Source organism: Patella vulgata, chromosome 2 (assembly GCF_932274485.2).
Source record: "Patella vulgata chromosome 2, xgPatVulg1.2, whole genome shotgun sequence".
Classification (NCBI taxonomy): domain Eukaryota; kingdom Metazoa; phylum Mollusca; class Gastropoda; family Patellidae; genus Patella; species Patella vulgata.
Window position 1 is genome coordinate 10697149 of NC_065880.2, and position 13338 is coordinate 10710486.

The window sequence follows — 13338 nt, forward strand, 5'->3', positions numbered from 1 at the left end:
CTCCGTCTTTACACTTCGTTGATAGAGAAAAATAGGTTAAATCTCATTTCATTTCCACCTAGCGATATTGAGTATCTTATGATATTGAAAAACTGCAAAATAAAATTTTAGCGTCACAATGTCATATTTTTTATTGGCCTACCTCCAACACAAAGCCTACAAACTCGAATTGGAAGAACTGGCGAAATGTGTTTATGAAATGAAAATAATTGCTTGTGTTTAAACAACAAATTAATAAGAACATAGAATTTACGAAAGAGCATTTGAGTTTTAATCGGTTATCAGTAGATTAAAACATGTCAACTATGTTCATATGTTGTTGCAGCATTGCGTGTTGAATTGTGATGTATTCAACTGCAATTTCTTCCACATTAACCTTTTAGTCAATTTTTGCTTTGAAAAAGAAAAAAAAATAAATAATTTGTTTCTCAAGCTTATTGATTTCATTCTGTTTTATTAATTTTTTTATACTTTCAGATTAGGGGATCTTCTATGCTGTGAAACATGTTCTGCTGTCTATCATTTGGCTTGTGTTGATCCACCACTTGAAGAAGTTCCTGATGATGACTGGTTGTGTAATGTCTGTAGGGCACATCAGGTACCTGATATTAATATCACCATTATGTAATTAACAAAAACATTGCTAAATCAAACCTGGAAATAAGGCGCATGTCACAGACAATGTCAGGCACAGGTTCAGGGTTTGTCAGGCACAAAACCTCTGGTGCCTGTCATTTTGTCCGGCAATGATTTGTCTTTTTTATTGATATTTTTTTAATACATGTCCTGCACTAATTTGAAAATGTCAGGTACTATTTCATATTAGTGCCTGACATTTTGTCAGGTACATCTAAAACCGTTATTTCCAGGCCTGTAAATGTAGAATCAAGAAATTGGAAAAAAGACTTGTATGTACATATTGGAATTTAAAAATATTATATTTAATTTAAGTTTTCATTTTAATCAAGAACTTATTTCAGTATTCTTCGGGTTTTTTCTGTCAACAGGTGAAAGGTGTGACAGATTGTATATCAGAAGCTGAAAAGAGTGGATTATTATGTCGGCAGGAACCTATTGGTTATGATAGACATGGTAGAAAGTATTGGTTTTTAACAAAGAGAATTATTGTGTAAGTATATCTAGTCAAAAAACACTACCCTTTTCTCTTGTATGCAAGCCTGGAAATAAGGCACCTGTCACTGACAATGTCAGGCACAGATTCAGGCTTTGTCAGGCACTAAACCTCTGGTGCCTATCATTTTGTCCGGCACAGATTTGTCTTTTTTATTGATATTACTAGCAGGATACCCGGCTTCGCTCGGGGGTCATAACTCCGAAACCGGAAGTAGTAGACTAACGCCACCTGGCCTATGTTACTCCCCGGTCCGAGCTACCCCTATACTCCAAATTTCAGACTCAGGGCAGACCTAGTGTACCCGCCAACCCCGAACAGACCGGCTTCGCTCGGGGTCATAACTCCGAAACCGGAAGTGGTAGACTAACGCCACCTGGCCTATGTTACTCCCCGGTCCGAGCTACCCCTATACCCCAAATTTCAGACTCGGGGCAGACCTAGTGTAGCCGCCAACCCAGAACAGACAGACAGACAGACAAACGACAGTCACAAATATAGATTAATACATGTCCGGCACTAAGTTGAAAATGTCAGGTACTATTTCATTAGTGCCTGACATTTTGTCAGGCACATGTTAAACCGTTATTTCCAGGCCTGCTTGACTCCAGAAAAAATTATTGTAGAAAAGTACAGTTTGGATTAAATTACACAAAAGAGTCCAGTTCCATTCTGGTTGCCTCCAGCAGGCCGTTCTTGTAAAACTGATTTCCTTCAGGATGTACATGTAGTTCATGTGAACGGGTCACAAAAGAACAAGGGAAATAACTTCTGTTTAGGTTCCATTACACAGTCAAGTCATCTAAGCTTGTTGTGAGGCATAAAGCATTTTTATGAGAAAACAAATCAGTTTTGATTAGCCTTCCTATCTTGTTCTGTACATGAAGTAGGTTGTTGGAAGATTTGCATAATTGATTTAGCAAATGATTTGTGGTAAATATAATCAATGGTTACATGAAACCGATTAGGCTAATTTTTGCCGTAAATGTGATTGAATGGGATTTTGATTAGATAATCGGTTTCTTGTAAAAACACCTTTATTCACAGATGTAAATGTGATTGAATGGGATTTTGATTAGATAATCGGTTTCTTGTAAAAACACCTTTATTCACAGATTTAAGATTTCTGCCAATTCATCTTTGTTTACGTGACAAGGAGTAGGGTCGCCTGTCCAACCTCATGGGTTTTCTCCGGGTCCTCCGGTTTCCTCCCACTGCTTAAAACCCCTACGCGCAAGCGAATTATTGAAATAAAATTGAACCATATGTTAGTCCGAAATGACCTACTTTGTGTGGAGTGGAGGTTAAAACCTCTCTCTCTCTCTCTTCTTCTCTCACTCTCTCTCTCTCTGCTTAACAGAATAAAAACTTTTTTTTCTAATTATTTTCCAGTGAATCACCAGATGAATGCTGGTATTACAGCACTAAAGCTCAGTTAGAAGAATTGTTATTTGTTATTGATTGTGAAGAATGGGAGAAAGATTTGGCATTAGCTATAGAAGAAATGAAGGAAGATATATTGAAGCAAATGAATATAACCGAAGAGCTCACTAACACTGCCAGAGGAAATAAAAAGTCTTTTCTCGAGCTAGAAAATAGTATGTTCTCTTAATTCTATTTAAATTTTTCATTAAATAGATAAATGTCAGTTTCAGATGAATTTGGGGTGTTGAATGGCCGAATAGTTAGCACATGTGCGTTGTATCATAAGGTCTGTCAAAGAGTAGGGTCGTCTGTCCAACCCTTTAGATTTTATCTGGGTCCTCCGGTTTAATCCCACTGCCAAAGACCCCTATGCGCAAGCAAATTATTGAAATAAAATTGAACCATGTGTTAGTCCCAAAATGACCTAGTTTGTGTCAAGTGGACGTTAAACCCTATTTCTCTCTCTATTTAGAATCTACATTTAAAATTTCAATATCTCTCTCTCTCTCTCTCTCTCTCTCTCTCTCTCATATGCTATAAGTAGTGATGAGTGTCATGCAAGGGCAGGGTATGCTTACTTTTTCTAAGTGCTTTATATCATTTCTCAGCCTAAGGGTTCACAAAACAACAATTTTTAATGTGAGTAATGCAATATTACAGCCACATCTTTACTTAAAGTCATATTACAAACTTTTTAGGTAATATAGAAAAAGCCAGAACACAACGAGTTCTGAAGAAAGCACAAGAGGAGAGTGACAGGCTGGCAAAACTTGAAGAAGAAAAACAAAAAGAACTGGAAGAGAAAGAGAAGAAATTGATGGATGAACAAGGAGAGGAAATGGAGGTTTCAAGTGAAAGTATAACTGAAGTGGTGTGTAAAATATATTTATTTACAACTGCTTTAATTATTTTTTTTAATAATTTCTTTAGCACAATGAAAATAATAAATAGGCCTACAATGGGTTATTTCTCTCGATATTTCAGTTTATAACAATTCAGACTGTGTGTGCGCTGTATCATAAGGTCTGTCATTGAATCAACTGACGTGGTTTCAATTCCCAGATTGTACATGACCAGGAGTATTAAAGGTTGCCTGTCCAACCTGTGTGGCTTTCTCCGGGACCTCCGGTTTGCTCCAACTGCTAAAGACCCTTACGCGCAATCAAATTGTTAAAAATAAAATTGAACCATATGTTACTCACGAAATGACCTAGTTTGTGTCGAGTGGACAGTAAACCCCATTTCTCTCTCTCTCTCTCTCTCTCTCTCTCTCTCTCTCTCTGATATTTTATTGATGAGTTATCTCCCCTGTCCACTGATTTTTGTCCCCCGCCTTTCGAAGAAAGCAGGGGACTATTAAAATTGGTTCGTCCGTCTGTCTGTCTGTCCGTCTGTCTGTCCGTCACACTTTTTGGGACACAATAACTCTCTTCCTAATTGAGCTAGAATGTTCAAACTTGGTGTATGTGTTTATTAGGTCAATGCCATGATGGAGTTCGAAGATGAGCATTTTCCGCTTAGGGTAAGCAGAGATAAGCAATTTGATTGGTTGATGCTTTGGGACACGATAACTTTAGTTCTAATTAAGTGAGAGTGATGAAACTTGGTGTATAGTTTTATTACATCAGTACCTTGACTAAGTTCGATGATGAGCATTTTCTGCTCAGGGTAAGCAGAGCGATAAGCAATTTGATTGGCCGAGACTTCGGAACACAATAACTCTCCTTCTAATTGAGCTAAAATGTTCACACTGCTTCTAATTGAGGTAGAATGTTTAAACTTGATGTAGATGTTCGTCTTGACTGAGTTCAATGATTAACATATCGATCTCAAGCTAAGCAGAGATAAGCAATTTCCTTGGTCGATGCTTTGGGACAATATAACTTTGATTCTGTCTGATAGAGAGTGATGAAATTTAGTGTATAGTTGATAAACAGTTTGATTGCTCGATACTTTTGAAAAAAATAGATGTGCGATTAATTAATATGTGGCATCTATTTATTTGCGGATTTCGGCGGGGGACATCAGCCTCACTGTTGGCTTGTCCACTGTATAACAAAAATGGTCATTGATTTTTCTAGGTTTAGTTTTCAACAAGTTAATGTATTTGTTTGTGTATCCACAGTGTAAGTTTGTTTTTTCTTTATTTATGTGTATATTTTTATTTCTATAGGAAAATATGACTAGTTCTGCTCAGTCTACAACTGTTACTACAGCTTCTGCTATATTGACCAATACATCAGACTCCAGAGATGAAAATCAAACAGTAACAACCCAAATCACAACAACCATAACCAACACAACAACCGAAACAACCGAAACAACCATAGTTACAGAAACATCTGCAGTTCAGTCTGAAAACACGGTAGTCAATGATCAAAGTAATAATAATAATAATTCTGCCGCTACTGAGGCTGAAACCAAAGAGGATGAGAAACCGAAAGCAAAAATTGTTACTCTGCAGTCTCTGCTACCGAATGCAACTAAAGGCGCCGTGTTGAAATTGGATGATAAACGAGATGGAAATCAGGGCAAGACTGTATTATTTGTCAATCGGGAAGGAGGTAAAGTTACCTTATCTGTAGCTCCGCAGTCCAAGGCAGGTGAAAACACAGAAAAATCAGAGAATTCTTTATCAGTGATACAGAGTACAAGTACAACTACAGCATCTTTATGTGAGTTATTTGTTATATTTGTTCAGATTTTTATTCTTGTGCCAAATCAGATATAAATTGTATCATACATTTTAACATGTTTTCACAGATTTTGAGTATGTATTATTATGCTTTCGGTCGGTATATTCTTCACTGTATGGATATTACAATAACTGACACAATATTTGGTGGGCTAAATCTATTTGTTACGGCCAGCTCAATTTTGAGATGTAAATAAGGTTAGGGCATGTGAATGTTGGCAAGATTTTAGGTTAGGGTTAGGGTAAGCATTCAGGTTTAGTCCAGGGTTAGGGTTGGGATTAGTGCTAGCCCTGTTTTCATCAGATTCACGTGACCTATGATGAAAAATTGAGCTGGCCTTATCATTTAGCACTAGCCATATTTGGTTTTATAATTACTGCTATCGTTTAAAAAAAATATCCTTAAAGTTGCAATTGCAAATTTTCAAGTTATATTTTTAAAATGTATTAAAATAAAGCCTTAAAATAGATGGTATCCATAAACAGTCCTACCTTGTTAATTTGCTATTGCCAGCTGAGAAATTGGCAAAAATATCATTTTTAACTTCAACGTTGGAAAATGGCTGCCCCATGTTGTCAATAGCAAAACAGGGGAGGTAATTGTGTTATTATTTCCGTTGTGAAGATTTGTAAGTGCGAGAATGATACCTATGATCGTATAATAGTGATTTGATAACCTATAGAGCAAAAGACATAGAAATAATTATGTTTTGACTTTCTTAGAAAATTTAAAATTCTCGCTTTAAAGAAATTCTTCTCTTTTCAATAATTATCATGTGAGTACTTTTAGTGTGAACGAAGCTGTGGAAAAGATGATATTTTCTTTAATAAAATACAAATCACTATAATAGACTTTAAAAAACTTACGGTAAACATGCATTATGCAAGAGCTAAATCTGTCTATTGCAGGTCTTTCTTTAGGCCTGAAATGTTATCTAAATTATTAATTAGACATTAATTAACCTATCCAGACCATAATCAACTCTAGATGGCATCGCTAGCCTGCGATCTGAAGTGGATTGTGAGCCGATTTACTGCATAACTTTCCTTCTCATTTAAACGATTAAATGGATAATCAAGACTATGCTGTTTATCGTACTGACTTAAATAATGATGACCGAGGCTAGGCATCAATTTGAATGAAATTTTCAGCAAATTGCCTTTACGTTATCTATTTTTTATTTATTATAGTGAGAACTGCCAACTCGTTATCGAATCTCCCATAATGTATCTTTGAGTTGACAAATAGAATAATAACTTTTTTTCCACCATGAAAAATGTATTCATTTTACCTTTTCAGTTGAAAGTAGGAAAATGCTGACACGCTCCAAAACTGGTTCTTTGACACCGAAACAATTTACTGACTCTATAACGTCTACAACAACATCTGTCAAATCTGCTCATAAATCTTCATCGGATGATGTTTTAGTCATAAATAAAGATGGGGAAATCACTCGAATCAGTAGAAACAAAACAACTTCAGCAGTAGCAGTTACTCAGTCAGAATATTTTAGATTAGGTATGTTCAAGCATGGACATAACACTGTAATTCGGGTATCATTTAATCTTGTGTATTTAGCACTTACTTCTTTCACATTCCTTCAATATCAAATCTTTGTTTAAAAACTTAAAAAAATCATTTAAAAATCACCAACAAATCATCTAATTTGTACTTGTGTCTAGTTTAAAGCTGACCATTCAGTTTTGATAATGAGTGTCCAATTTACAAGTGTTTAATTTCTCTATCACTGTTAGAAAATAAACAACCCAATTGATTATTGATGTATAATGATTAATTTTTGAACAGTGGTCAGGAAATTATCAAAATTAATCAGTCAGCTTTAAACTGGACACAGGTACAAATTAGATAATTTTTGGTGATTTTAAACGATTTTTATGAATTTTTAAACAAAGATGTAAATATTAAACGAATGTAAAAGAAATTAGTGCTAGATACACAAGATTAAATGATACTCGGGTTACAGTGTAAGGTGGTACCTGTCACAGACATTGTCAGACACAAATTATCATAATACGTATATATTATAATATAAATGTTGTTTGATATTCTGTCCGTTTAAACTTAACAGTAACACACGCTTGTATATGTACATTGGGGGTGGGTGGGGGGTGGTTATGGCCTAATGGTTAGCGTGTGCACGTTGCATTATAAGGACTGTCATTGAGATAGGGTTCTTGTCAGAAAAAAACTCTTCATGTTGCTAAACCCCTTTGATTTCATTTGAAATTCCATTCAGTCAACTGCTGTGGTTTCGATTCCACAGTTGCATGTGACAAGGAGTAGCGTCGTCTGTCCAACCTTGTTGGTTTTCTCTTGGTCCTCCGGTTTCCTCCCACTGCTAAAGACCCCTACGCGCAAGCAAATTTTTTGAATAAAATAGAACCATATGTTAGTCCCGAAATGACCTAGTTTGTGTGGAGTGTACGTTAAACCCCATTTCTGTCTCTCTATAATATGTCTTTGTAAAGTGCACATGGCAGTTGTGCACTTTAGACATATGTAATAATAATGATTTTTTTTTTTTTTTTTGTTGATCTTTGAAGAATATTATCGTATTTACAGGTAATGAGGGCAACTACAAGATGTTTCAAAACCAGTATTCAACTAATACTCTCGCTTTAAATAAACATCAACATAACGAGGATAGAGATAAACGAAGACATCTGTCTCATAAGTTCAGTATGACACCTCTTAGTGAATTCAAATGGAATGGAACTGTACACGGAAACCGTATTCTCACTGTCTCAACATTACGACTCAGTATCACACAGTTAGAGAACAACATTCCTACGCCTTTCTTACATCCCAATTGGCCAATACATAGACAGAACTGGCAGAAAGCTGTACACATGTGTCAGAATCCTCAAGATTTTGGCTTGGCTTTGGCTATTTTAGAGGCTTGTATTAAACCTGTTGTGTGTAATCCAGTTTGGTCAGATCATTTAGGTAAATCTTATATCTGTTATAATTTCTGAGATTTTTAATTTTACATTGAAACAAGAAATCATTCCAAGTTAAAAAAAAAAATTCTATGCGTAAATGAATCCCACTGCTAGTCACATTAATTCCTATACGCATTTCTATTCTGCAACGGGGGTTGGATGGCCGAATGGTTAACATGTGCGCGTTGCATCATAAGGCCTGTCATTGAGTTAACTGCCGTGGCTTCCAATCCCAGGTTTTACGTGGGTTTTCTCCAGGTCCTCCGGTTTCCTCCCACTGCTACAGGCCCCTAGAATTCAGAATATAACCCGTCTATTAGTGTCTTTTGGTAGACTAGCAGAGTATTCATCAGACCAGAGACTTCTTCTGTCTTTCTCTACCTACAGAAAAACATGGTAAAGTGTATATCAATATGAATTGACCTATTATTCACAATTATGAATAGAAAGGGGGTCATTCATGTATTAAAATACATGACTATGACGAATAATCTTTTCACTCTTAGTAGTAGTAATAGGTGGAAGAATCCTTGAAACAGTACATGTCAGTGTGGATCTCGGTGATACAGTGGGGGCGAAAAGGAGGTGGTCCTTTTTAAAAATATAATCCTCCAGCAACACACTTGACAAGACTGTGGTACGAAAGTAGAAGTTTTTTATTCAAGGACGCGTTGAGGGTAGCAGCCCTTTTTTAGCCCATATGCATGACAAGCCTCAAATTTTGTAGCATGAAAGAAGTAAATTAAGTCTATCTGAGACTAATCCAATTCATTGGAATTTTATAGGGATTTTCCGGCGTGGTTCTCCCTTGTCAGTGCTGCAGGACAGAGGACCTAGCAAGGGACAACATTTAGTTGTTTAAAATATAACCCAATATATAGTTAATATATATGGCAAGGGACAACATATCGAGGGTTTAGAATTTAAAATCTAACCCAATATATAGTTAATATTTCATTTGGACATATTTATAGGGCATTGTCGACTGCAAAGAATTACTGGTACTGATAAAGAGGAGATTAAGAAGAAAGAGAAAGAAATTAGAAGAAGAACTGAAGAGGAATATGAAGGTAGACCAGCTGTTTGGATCAAATATCCACTAGGCCTTAAACATCAGGTAAATTATACATATTGTGATATGTTTTCTATTCCAAGGGTTAACATATAGTCGTTTGGATGGGACAAAAAAAAAAACAGGCTCTTGGGTCATTTTTATAAAAATACAGCTGGCAGCATTTTTGAATAGTCCACAGCCTAAGCTTTCCATCCAAAAATGCAATTCTTTTTAAATTTGTCTATGACCTGGAGTTGGGTTCGGCTCATTCACAGTAACAAGAAGGCATACAGTTTATGTTTTTGTACCCGTAGTAAAAACTGAAGTTGTGCGACAAGCGCTTGGTTTTCGTGGGAGCAGATCACATATAGTCGCTTGGGTGGGCCGAAAAAACTCAAGGTCCTTGTACACATTGGCGTGTACGTAGCGTCACTGTCTGAGCAAAACTTGCTGTATGCCTGTATTCATTTGCCCAGTCAGAGCAGTAGGATGCTAAACCCCATTTTATTTCATGATTTCTATTATAAGTGTAAAATAAATGGAATTTAAGTTTTTAATTCAGACATCTCACTTCCATTCCACTGTTACAAGATTTCCCATAAAATAGCATAAAAATCCTGCTTAGAAATGGTTATGGTTTAGACATGCCATCTTAAAGGGACAATAACACTCTGGCTGGCTTGACAGCTCCAGAAAATAAAAAATAGCCTTATTCTAAGTACTAGATGTGTTAGTGTCCTACCTGTTGTATAAATTATCCATTAAATCCTATTTTACTTGTCCAGAGGGTTCAAAAATATTTTTAAATCCAAGTCACATTTGAAAAGCTTTACGTCAGGCTAAAGATTGGGACATATTATTCAGTTACAACAAGAGTGATATTGAGCCTTTAAGGGAGATAATTAAGAACGTCATTTACATGTTCTGTGTGTTAAAGCGGGAGCCACAGTGTCTTAAGTGGGTAAGACGCTGGCTTGCTAACCTGGAGGTCGCGTGTTCGATCCCTGCATTGACCGAGAAAGTTCATCGTGATTTTCCGACTTGGTTTTCCCTTGTCAGTGGTGCAGGATGGAGGACCTGGCAAGGACAGCTGTTTAGTCATTTAGGATGTGATGAAAAGCTGAGGTTCCGTGTATACATTGGCGTGCATGTAAAATATCCTCTGGCAGTTAGAATTCGATATAAGAGTAGGTCATAGTGCCGCTGCTCAGGCAAAATTTCCCTTATAGCACTGGCATATGCCTGTCTTCATTAGGCCAGTTGCAGCAGAACAGTAGTACTTAAACCCCATTTCAGGGGGGTTGGATGGCCGAATGGTTAGCATGTGCGCGCTGCGCTGTATCATACAGTCTGTCATTGAGTCAACTGGCTGGGTTTCGATTCCCCGGTTGTATGTGACAAGGAGTAGGGTCGCCTGTCCAGCCTCGTGGGTTTTCTCCAGGTCCTCCGGTTTCCTCCCACTGCTAAAGACACCTACGCGCAAGCGAATTATTGAAATAAAATTGAACCATGTGTTAGTCCCGAAATGACCTAGTTTGTATCGAGTGGACGTCAAACCCCATTTCCCTCTCTCTCTCTCTAAACCCCATTTCATTTCAATTTTATGTTTATTCTAGGTTTGGAAGATGAAAGGAGAAGAGTATAGAGTAACTTTAAGTAACGGTTGGCAGTGGCTTAGTGCAGCACGTACCTCTCAGTATGTTCCACAAGACAGTGTCGGTTTACGCTCAGTAGCACAACGCATTCGACAGCGCAAAATAAAAGAAGCTAAGGCAGCTAAACTGAACAAAATAAAAAACAAAAAACTAGAGAGTTCTAATTCTGCAACCGAAATTAAATCCGAAGAAAAAATGGATGTTGGTTCCAGTAAACCTAGTGAACAATTAGACAATTTGAATGTGAAAATGGAAGTCGATACCAGTAATTCTAGTGAACAATTAGACAATTCGGGTGCTAAAATAGGCGATGAGGTCATTAAATCTAGTGAACAATTAGACAGTTCGAATGTGAAAATGGAAGTAGACAATGATAAAGTGATCAGTGTGACTAATACACAGGAAAGTGAAAGTAAACTAGTCATTAAGAAAGAAGAAATCGAAAGTAGTGATACTATCGATAACAAAGATGTAGTGATGAAGGTCAATAATACAATAAATACTGATAAAGAAGAAAACAAAGATAATGACGTGAAAGAAGATCTGTCTTTTACAGAAGAAGACGTGAAAGAGGTGTTAAAACATTTACCACCGAAAGTGGATGTGGAGGTTGTCGACGTCAGTCAATCTTTGTTACAGAGAACTTACTACCAAAAATACACTAAACCATATTCGCGGTTAGATTTATTGCTTGAAAAACGGCAAAAACAGGAAGAATGGGAATCAAAGCAACGGCAAGCTTTAAATCAGCAGATCGCGTGGAAAATCAAAATGGAAAAAGAAAAGGCAGCTCAAGCAACGGATAAATCTGCAGAGAAAAAATTACCTCAGTTATTTAAAATGATTAATGGAGATGTTTCGGAACCCAGTCCCTTCAGCGAGGAAGGGGATAACTATGTTTGTTATTCATTGTTGTGTCGTACTAAAGGAAAATCGTTTTGTTATTCCCCTTTATGTCGTTTAAAGTCCAAAAAAGCAACCAATAAACTTTCATCGTTGAAAATCATGAAATCCCTGGTCAAGTCTGAAGTTGTGGAAGATGAGGATTCTCAGGCTTCTCTTCCTCCATCGATGCAAGAAGAGGAAGAAATCGATGTAGAAGGTGATAAAGATGGAGAAAAATCAAACAGTAGTGCTTCGTCTAATCTCCTAAACTCCATTAAAAGTAGTCCGTCTGCCTCGAGTGATACTGTCAATATATCAATACCCGTACCTAAAACTGTCGACGAGAGTAGTGACAAGAAAACAATCATTATAAGTGGTGGTAATACGGAAAGTGTGAGCAAGACGTTAGTGAGTTTATCATCGCCTACAAAACCAACACCTACCCCAATATCAAGTTCCGCCATTAGTTTATTGGCATCTAAAGGTGTGAACATTAACCAGGCCCAGCAGGCCTTACAAGCAGCAATAGCAAAAATGTCAGTGGAAGAACTGGCCTCAAAACTCCCTCCAATCAGAAAAACTAACGCTAAATTTAAACTGGCGCGTTTTACAAAAATCGGTAAGCGTAAAGGTACAAAGAAAGCTAGTTTACCGGTGTGTCAGAAATTCCAAACTTCCCATAAAAAGAAAAGTATATTTGTGCTTGAAAGAAGTGAACTAAGACTTATGTCTAGAAAAGGTGGTATGCGGGAAGCAAGTGGTTTTAATTATAACTGTAAAATGAACAATGTGTTATGGCCGTATCCATGTCACAGACCGTGGTTTAAAACAGCGTGGAGATATAGAACTCAAACTATAAAAACTCTGGCCGCTGCTGCGTTACAGCTTCGTATATTATGGGCATGTATACGATGGGATGATATGTCTATAAAACCACCTGCTGGTGGAACTAATACAGTTTCAACAGAAACAGAAATCACAACTACTGAGCTGTTAAAGAGACGGGATGTTGGATTGTTTGGTTTAAGATCTGAATTTCAAGTTAGAAAGATAGTTGTTCCAATTGGAGTGACAAGTCAACCTAAAGGTAAATTTCTGTTTTTGATCTCGCTGTATTTCCAGCCATGAACTTTGTTTGGTAATTTTATGTATTACTTGGGACAACAGATACAGGTCCGTTAGCTTTTATGAAATAGAGAGAGTAGACTGTCTTGCAATCTGATTAAAATACAGATCTATATTTTGTTTCTTTTTTTTTTATACTTTTGACGGCCTACACTACATGAAGATCTGACCAGTTGTACTGGAAGGTCGTGTCAGGTGTCATACCAGCGGCTTTTGAACTTATGATGTCAGACATTGATTAATCAATCGGCGTTGACGTTTCTAGTGGTTTACCCAAAGTTCCTTGCACCTCACATCAAAAGCTTACCATAACAGATTGTTTCATTGGCTAATCGATCACATCATCCAGGACGCGGGTTATATAACATTTCTTCCAGTAAAACAAAATTTGGAACTTTAAAAA

General features: G+C 36.9%; 1 protein-coding gene across 1 annotated transcript in view; it reads left to right on the top strand.

Annotated features, from left to right (window-relative positions):
• The window catches only part of LOC126812213 (nucleosome-remodeling factor subunit BPTF), a 30577-nt gene that overhangs the window by 2222 nt on the left and 15017 nt on the right, over nucleotides 1–13338 (top strand). Inside the window, exons 2-10 of the mRNA XM_050538466.2 lie at nucleotides 478–598; nucleotides 1008–1129; nucleotides 2525–2730; nucleotides 3256–3428; nucleotides 4731–5232; nucleotides 6553–6771; nucleotides 7837–8220; nucleotides 9191–9333; nucleotides 10887–12897. Coding sequence (XP_050394423.2) covers nucleotides 478–598; nucleotides 1008–1129; nucleotides 2525–2730; nucleotides 3256–3428; nucleotides 4731–5232; nucleotides 6553–6771; nucleotides 7837–8220; nucleotides 9191–9333; nucleotides 10887–12897 — 3881 coding nt within the window. The remainder of the gene's footprint in view (nucleotides 1–477; nucleotides 599–1007; nucleotides 1130–2524; nucleotides 2731–3255; nucleotides 3429–4730; nucleotides 5233–6552; nucleotides 6772–7836; nucleotides 8221–9190; nucleotides 9334–10886; nucleotides 12898–13338) is intronic.